The sequence below is a fragment of the Babylonia areolata genome, chromosome 21 (genome assembly GCF_041734735.1).
Source record: "Babylonia areolata isolate BAREFJ2019XMU chromosome 21, ASM4173473v1, whole genome shotgun sequence".
Lineage (NCBI taxonomy): Eukaryota > Metazoa > Mollusca > Gastropoda > Neogastropoda > Buccinidae > Babylonia > Babylonia areolata.
The window spans coordinates 19,283,665-19,292,734 of NC_134896.1; the positions used below are offsets into that span (position 1 = coordinate 19,283,665).

The window sequence follows — 9,070 nt, forward strand, 5'->3', positions numbered from 1 at the left end:
ATTGCAGAACTAAAATATTTGATTTTACATATTCATGTATTATTATGTCTATTGTTATTTATGTGCTGTCAGTGTCTACACAGTGAGCATGTGGATGAAGGAGTAAATGAAGGAATGACTGTGTGTGTGTGTGTGTGTGTGTGTGTGTGTGTGTGTGTGTGTGTGTGTGTGTGTGTGTGTGTGTGTTCAGTAGTATTTGTGTGAGTGCTCATGTAGTGTGTGTGTGTGTTCAGTAGTGTTTGTGTGAGTGTTCAGTGGTGGTTTGTGTGTGTGTGTGTGTGTGTGTGGGTGTGTTCAGTACTGTTTGTTTGAGAGTTCATTCGTGTTTTTGTGTGTGGTGTGGTACAGTGTGTGTGTGTGTGTGTGTGTGTGTGTGTGTGTGTTCAGTACTGTTTGTGTGAGTGTGTGATGTGGTGTGTGTATGTGTGTGTTTAATAGTGTTTGTGTGTGTGTGTGTGTGTGTGTGTGTGTGTGTGTGTGTGTGTGTGTTCAGTAGGGTTTGTGTGAATGTTCAGTTGTATTTTTGTGTGGTGGTGGTGGTGTGTGTGTGTTTGTTTACTTGCACATGATGTGTGTGTGGAAATAAAGAGCAAGTGTGTACAGCTCTAAAAGATATTTGGAAATCCAGTTATCCTTACAATTTCAGTCAAATATACTTTCGTTCTCAGAATATTCTCAGGCAGGAATTACAAAGGTTACCATGTGAGTTGCTGTTCAAAGTATTCAGTCAATATTTTTGGGGCACTCACAGAAATCACTCTTAAACAGACATGCGTTCAGATGTAATGACAATCTTTTCATCCAAACAGTCTAATCATTTACTTCCAAAACACTTTGTTTTCATGACTAATTGAGCAACGTCAAACGAATGATCGAGTCCAAACGATGTCAGCTATTTTGTGTCACGTGAAACGAGCGGATCTCGTGATTAGTTGCTCCACGCACGTCCGTCGCTTTTGTCGCTAGGAAATAAGACAAGTTCTATCGAGGAATTTGACGCGCGGCAACGGCGATCTTGCTGCGTGAATTCCTCGCACACGGGGCGCTGCACGTTTTTGCTGCTTGTCGCGTGAAACTTGCTGCTTCGATGCCCTGTGCGCGATGGGCATAACAACTTGGCGCTGTAAGCAAGGATGTGCTAATTCTCTAAATATCTCTAACAATAAATCACAGCTCCTAGCCAAGCTTACGCTATCACATCTAAAAATGGTATCTTTAGCGAATTTGTGTCACAACATTTAATACAACAACCCTGATCTTACTCACACAAGATGTTTTGTTAAAAGTGCATTGATTCCGCAGGGGACCGTAAACGCTGAATAAAGGCACACTATCTGGACGATCTGGATTCGTATTTGACAACGACAGCCCATCGACATCAGTTTGAGCCTTCGTGTGCTGTTGATTTCTTCGACCATTGTTAAAGGAGACAGTGGAGAAGAGAACAGCTGTTTAAGACTCGTTAGTTCACAGTGACAAAATCGTTCCGGTGAAGCAACTGAAGTCGATCAACAGAACACAGTTTATCGTGACTAAGAACTTGAAAAGGGTTGGGATTTTGTCGTTGTTGGTGGTGGTGTTAAGACGATCAGGTCAGAAAAAAACGAGTCAACGTGAACGACAAGCGCATGAGTTGGTCAATCGCAATGCATCATTGCCATATCAAAGGCATTTCGATAGGTATTCTCTTGATGACGACACTGGTTCTGGCTTACGTGTTGAGTCACAATTACGGAACTCCCCCCTTGCCTTTGCCCAGTCCAGCATTCGGTGCCCGTCATGGCGAAAGCATGTTCCAAAGAAACCGGCAGACCGCGGGAAGCACGTTTCAGCACTATTCCGCTCAGGTTTGGAGAGATCAGCTGGCCTCCAGTTCAAAACAAAAACACGCTGAATCTTCTTTTATTGATGGGTTTTCTAAGAGCGGATCGTGGGAGGAAATAAATGAGACTTCATCCACAGAAGTGACGGTATTGCATGTTTTGGTGTATATGTGTGTGTGTGTGTGTGTGTGTGTGTGTGTGTGTGTGTGTGTGTGTGTGTGTGTATGTGTGTGTGTGTGTGTGTGTGTGTTGTGTTGTGTTGTGTTGTGTTGTGTTGTGTTGTGTGTGTGTGTGTGTGTACATTTACGGATTTAGTTGCTGGATGTTTTTAGTTGTTTATATTCTTGTATAATACCTTATTGGCTTAATGTGTGTGTGTGTGTGTGTGTGTGTGTGTGTGTGAGAGAGAGAGAGAGAGAGAGAGGAGAGGGAGAGAGAGAGTGCATTTGAATATATACAATTTATTTGCTAGATTTTTAAAAATCATTATTCCATTTTCATTTGTATACATTGTTGTGCAATATGCGCGGTGTGCGTGTGTTTGTTGTTTGTTTTGGTCTATCATCAGCTACTGTGAATTCTTATTTGACGAGGTTTAATGTTTGCTCTTTTTTTCATGATGCGCATGTCCATTTTATGTTGGTGTCTACTACGAGCCTGTGATTGCACAAATCAGTTTCCATGTTGAATTATTTTAGTGCGAGCTTGTGATTGCACCGAGTTAGTTTCCATGTGGATTGATAATGTGTTTTTGATTGATTTGATTGATGGTTGATGGATGGATGGATGGATGGATTTGATTGATTGATTGACTGACTGACTGACTTGATTGACTGATTTGATTGATTTAATGATTTGATTGACTGACTTGCTTGATTGACTGATTTGATTGATTAACTGACTTGATTGATTGACTGACTGATTGGTTGACTGATTTGATTGATTAACTGACTGACTTGATTGATTGACTGATTTGATTGACTTACTGATTGATTTGATTGACTGATTTGATTGACTAATTTCATTGATTGATTGATTCGATTGACTGACTTGATTGATTGACCGATTTGATTGATTGACTGACTGATTTGATTGATTGACTGACTGATTTGATTGATTGAAGGCGTGGGTGTCGGAGGCTGAAGGAACGGGCTCCACGTTTGGCCAGCATCAGGCGGCGGGTTGGAGAGATGGGAATGCGTCTTGTTACCCCCGTCTTTTTGCCATGATGCCTGCAGCCAGCAGCAAAGCCGGCAGAGCTTCCGCCATGTCCGGCTGTCGAGATGGTCATGGAGCTAACGGCGGTCGGGGTTCAAATCCTGTGCGACATGTTTTCTTTCTGAAGGTGGGGCTCTTGCTGTTGGTACACACACACACACACACAGAGAGAGAGAGAGAGAGAGATATGTATATATATATATATATATATTTCTTTTTATCACAACATATTTCTCTGTGTGAAATTCGGGCTGCTCTCCCCAGGGAGAGCGCGTCGCTACACTGCGAACCAGCGCGCTCAAATTATCTCGGTTCCTAGGCGGACGCGTTACCTCTAGGCCATCAAAGCGACTGCAAACCGAGGAAAGGCACCAAGTGTTCGGTCGGTCGCTGCCCATGTTTCTTCCACCCCTCACTCTAGTGACGACAGCCTCAGCTTTTCACAGTTGACAGCGTTGGAGCAGGTCAGCAAAGTGGAGGAGCTGAAAAGAAGAGAACTGTTCTGGATGTATAAGCTTGGGACGGTTTTTGTTGGACTGAACACGAGAAGCGAGATCCATGGGTTTTCGTTGTGAACCCTGGATTCGTGGAGTTACCGGTCCGGTTTGTCGAAGTGGTGGTTACACACTAAGCTTATCACTGAGATACAGAGAGAGATGTGCACATGGACAATTGAAGGGATATTTAGAACATGAGATATATTGACGTCATGAAAGGGCCCGGAAGATGACGTAAAAAATAACATCACGTCACCTGTTATGAGCGTAGTCTGTGAGAAGGAATTTTTGACTCACTTGTGTAAACAAAGTGAGTCTATGTTTTAACCCGGTGTTCGGTTGTCTGTGTGTGTGTGTGTGTGTCTGTGTGTCCGTGGTAAACTTTAACATTGACATTTTCTCTGCAACTACTTTGTCAGTTGACACCAAATTTGGCATAAAAATAGGAAAAATTCAGTTCTTTCCAATCATCTTGTTTAAAACAATATTGCGCCTCTGGGATGGGCACAAAAAAATAAAGAATGAAGCCTAATTATATGCTAACTGCATTTACTGTTATATTTATATTTTTTGTATTCTCTAAACTTGGCACTTTGATCTGATATTCTGACCCAACAGCTAGAGCAGTCATTATTATCATTTTTTGTTCAAACAGGAACTTCTTTTGCTACGCATGGAAGTTTTATTTATTTTGCAAACGTTTTGGTGCAGAGGGTAAAAAAGGGAAATTACTCTGTAATGCTAGTGGAGTTAATTTGCTTTAAACTGATCTTTCTCATCTTAAACATTACATTTTGAAACAAGAGAGGCAAGGCCTTCAAGACTCACTTGTGATGCACTTCTTTAAAAAAATCCAAGCTTTTTATGTATTGAGTATAATTTCAAAATGTAATGTTTAAGATGAGAAAGATCAGTTTAAAGCAAACTAAGTTCCCCAGCAGAGTAATTTCCCTTGTTTTACTGTCTACACCAAAACGTTTGCAATAAATAAAACTTCCATGCTTAGCAAAAGACGTTCCTGTTTGAACAAAAAATGATAATAATGACAAGTCTTTTGTTGGGTCGAATATCAGATCAAAGTGCCAAGTTTAGAGAACACAAAAAATATAAATATAACAGTAAATGCATTATACTCAATACATAAAAAGCTTGGATTTTTTAAAAAGTGTATCACAAGTGAGTTTTGAAGGCCTTGCCTTTCTTGTTGTTTAATGTCCCGTCACACATATCGGTGATTGAAGACATTTTGTAAAAGTATTTATGAATACATCTCAGTATTATCGGTTAGAAGGAGTGGGAGATGTGGAAGAATGGAGGGTTGGGGGAAACTGGGCAAATGAGGGTAAAAATGTGGGTGAAATTTGAAAGAAAAACAAAACAAACGAACAAAAACCCCTCTAAATACAGTTACAGGAAATTACTTAAAGGACTTCGTAAAAGAGAAGTCGTTAAACTGACAAGCGAAATAACTGATAATGAATGCAAAAAGTCAAAAACATCAACGTTCTCAGTCACTTGTGAAGACACACTTTCGTGTACAAAAGGCTTCATCAAGCTACAGTGAAAAATTATATGCTCAATTGTCAGATTATTAAAGCATATACACTTGACATTAGAACAATACTTAGTCCGTAATGAATTTGATAATAGTCTGAGAGCTAAGCTCAGAATTGGTCTGCGAATCGGACCAAAGTCTGAGAGAGTCAACTGACGAGGTTTTAGACTTGAATTCAAGCACCTATAAAAGTCTCTTTCTAGTATATTGCTTATTTTCTTGTATGACAATGGGCAATATACTTTTATACTATCTATATGATTTTTTGCTGCCCTATCTGCTTGGTCGTTATAACGGAATCCAGTGTGGGATGGTTTCCAACAAAAATCAACATTTGTACCCTTCACAAATAGGGAGTGCAATAAATAAGCTTACCTAATTTCAAAAAATAAATCTTCTCTTTGATTATTCTCAAAAAGGAGCAAACCTTTTAAGACAGATTGAGAATCAACACAAAATAGGATATTACTTACCATGATTGGTATATCAACAAGATGATTTAAAGCCATAAGGATGGCCACCAATTCAGCTGTAAAAATTGAATGTCCCTTACCTAAATAATATGATTTTTCTGTTTTTAGGTCAGGAATGACAAAAGCAGATCCTGCACTGCTATCATCCAGGACCGAGCCATCAGTGTAAACTTTTAAATGATAATCAAAATTTTCTTCTAATTCAATTCTGACAGATGCTGCTATTATATGTGGAGATTCTCCTTTTGTTGTGTCAGAAGCACATATGTTGACGTTTGCTTTTGTTAACTCCCAGGGAGGGACAGGTGGCACCAGAACACGAGGTGCCATATCATGCAAATCAATGTCTGAAGAATTTAAAATATCTGACACATATGTGCGAATGGTTTGTAGATTTGAATTATTTTGTGCTTTTTTTGGAAAATCAATATCAGACCTAATATTTAATTCCTCAAAATCATCCACTGCTGTACATCTCACAATATATTTAGCAGAACTTAATTTTCTGATTTCATCTAGTGGTAGAATACCCGCAAGCTTATAGGCTTCTGAGGTCTTAGTATGCACAGGTACCCCTAAAGCCAGTTTCACAGCTTTACTGTCAATTATTCGCAGCTTCTTTAGAAACGTCCGCGGAGCAGAAAAGAAAATTTCTTGACCGTAGGTCAATCTTGATCTTACGAGAGATGTCGCTAAATGTAAAAGAATTTTGGAGTCTTGTCCCCAAGGAGAGTGACTTACAATTTTTAAGAAATTTAAACTTTTAACTGCTTTAGTCACCATTGAATCAATGTGTTTCTTCCAGTTTAGTTTTGAAGTAAATAGGATCCCAAGAAATTTTATTTCCGACTTGAAAAATATTTCACGTCCTCCTAAAAAAAAAACGTGGTAATTTGCTGGGATTATAACCATTATTAAAGAGGATCAAATGTGTTTTTTCTACAGAAAACTCAAAACCATTAGATTGCATATAGCTACTCAGTCTATCGAGTTCACCCTGAAAATGTTTCTGTACATAATTGATGTAATGTAGGCTTGTCCTTTTCCTCAAGGATGTCTGAATCCATACAGCAATATTCATCAGCATATTGAGCCAGCTTGGTAGATGATGAAAAGCATGTATGTAAATCATAAAGCATAATGTTGAACAACAATGGAGAAATAATGGAACCCTGCGGGATTCCCATGTTTATAGGCCTAGAGGTTGATAAAGTTACTCCCACTTTTGCCACTATATATCTCCCACTTAAAAAGGATTTAACATAGTCATAAACATAACGTAGTCTGTGAACAAGCTACCGGGTAGCAGCGAATTAACATTCAGAATTTTTATTTTATTTTCTATTTTTCATTGTTTGACAAAATAGGTGTTGGTTTTCAACTTTGTTTTATTCATTATAACATTATATATATATATATATATATATATATATATATATATGTGTGTGTGTGTGTGTGTGTGTGTGTGTGTGTGTGTGTGTGTAATTATATGTATATATATTCACACACACACATCTCTCTCTCTCTCTCTCTCTCTATATCTCTATATATATATATATATATATATATATAATTACCGGCTTGAGCCGTCTCCTTTGTCTCTGTCTCCGTTTCTTTTTTTCTTTTTTTTTTCTTTTTTTTTCAATGTCTGAATGTGAATGCATATCTCTGTGTAGGCTGTGTGTGTGTGTGCGTGTGTGTTGTGTGTGTGTGTGTGTGTGTGTGTGTGTGTGTGCGCGCGCGCGCGCGCATGTGTGTGTGTGTGTGTGTTTAATGTTTATCGTGAAGCGCTTTGAGCTCCCTTTAATCAAGGGAGGTAAGCGCTTAACAAGTATCCATCATCATCATCATCATCATCACTATCAAATCATTATTATTATTATCGCTATTGGTGTTGCTATTATCATCATCATCATTATCATTATTATCATGATGATAAATGGCGGTGCATTTTTCTGCTTCCCCCCGCCCCCCCCACCCACCTCCCTAGACTCACAAAACAGGGTCTCAAACGATGACCGGCATCTTGAATCGCTACGCCCTGGTCCACAACCTGTCCGTGGCCATCCGGAAAGTGCTCAACGGCCACAATGCCTCGAGCATAAAGAACTGGATCCCAGACATACGCCCGCTGCTCCCTGGCATCCCTCACTACGACATGATCACCGACCACGTTCGTTTCAACGAGATATGCGTCAGGCATTTTCTGCCCGATGACGCCGTCTTCATCAGCATCGTCAGGGAACCTCTGGACAAGTTCGTCTCCGCCTTCTATTTCTATAACATGGAGCGGAGAATTCCGCGACTGAGGAGCCGCAATGGTGAGTTTTTTTGTTTGTTTTTTTTGTTTTTGTTTTTTTTTGTTTTGTTTTTTTTGTTTTGTTTTTTTGTTTGTTTGTTTGTTTTGTTTTGTTGTTGGGTTTTTGTTGTTTTTTTGTGTTTTTTGTTTGTTTTTTCACCCTGAGTGAGAGAGTGAGTGAGTGAGAGAGTAAAAGAGAGAGAGAGTGGGTGAACGAGTGAGAGATAGGAAGGAAACAGGCTGTAGCTCCAGCTTCTATTTCTGTAAAACAGAGCGGAAAATTCCGCGACTGAAGAGCCACAATGGTGTATTGTTTTGTGTGTGTGTGTGTGTGTGTGTTTTGTTTGTTTGTTTGTATGTTTGGTTGTTTAGTTTTTGGTTTTTGGTTTTTTAAATAGTTTTTTGCTCTGCAAGAGAGAGAGGGGGGGGATAGGGAGGGAGAGAGAGAGGGGAAAGAGAAAGAGTGAGGGGGTACAGAGAGGGAGGGAGAGAGATAGAGGGGAGAGAGAGCGAAAGAGCGAGAGAGGGGGAGACAGAAAAAGAGGGGGTGGGGGGGAGAGAGAGAAAGTGTGTGTGTGAGTGAGTGAGCGGGAGAGTGAGTGAGTGAGTGACCGAGAGAAAGTGAGTGAGCGAGTGAGAGAGAGAAAGTAAAACATGCTCTAGCTCCAGCTTCTATTTCTATAACACAGAGCGGAAAATTCCGCGACTGAAAAGCCGTGATGGTGAGGTTTTTATTTGTTTTTTTTTGTTTGTTTTTTTGTTGTTGTTGTTGTTTTGCTGAGATTTTAGGCGTCGCCATATTCTTCCAATATGTCCTGGCTAATCTACATCTATTACAAACAGCACTCACATAAATGAAGGGGAAAGGTATTCATGCCGAAGTGGCGCCATGCAGACCGGGATGGAGACGCATTGACGCTTTGACACTTTAATGTCATTGGCCATAAGGCCCTTCGGACAGGGGTGAATGCATCAACGTGACATGCTTTCATTTTTTACAACAAACCAATGTGATAAACGAATGACATGGTGAAAGCAAATAATGGAACAAAACTAAGTTCTATCTTTGAAGACAAATGATAGCAACCAAGAGGCAGAGCGAGAGAGAGAGAGATTCCAGATGGATTTTAATGTTCACAAGACAGTATTCCAGTATATTTCCATTTTGCTTGGACTCTGAATCATTCAACGACAGAGAGAGATAG

At 39.8% G+C, this 9,070-nt stretch overlaps 1 protein-coding gene across 1 annotated transcript; it reads left to right on the plus strand.

Annotated features, from left to right (window-relative positions):
- The first annotated feature begins 1,244 nt into the window (after nt 1-1,244).
- LOC143296579 (uncharacterized) lies at nt 1,245-8,030 on the plus strand. Its single transcript, XM_076608603.1, has 3 exons — nt 1,245-1,970; nt 2,947-3,168; nt 7,557-8,030. Exons 1-3 carry the CDS (start codon nt 1,629-1,631, stop codon nt 8,028-8,030), a joined length of 1,038 nt encoding a protein of 345 aa, XP_076464718.1. The 5' UTR covers nt 1,245-1,628.
- Nucleotides 8,031-9,070: the final 1,040 nt, after the last annotated feature.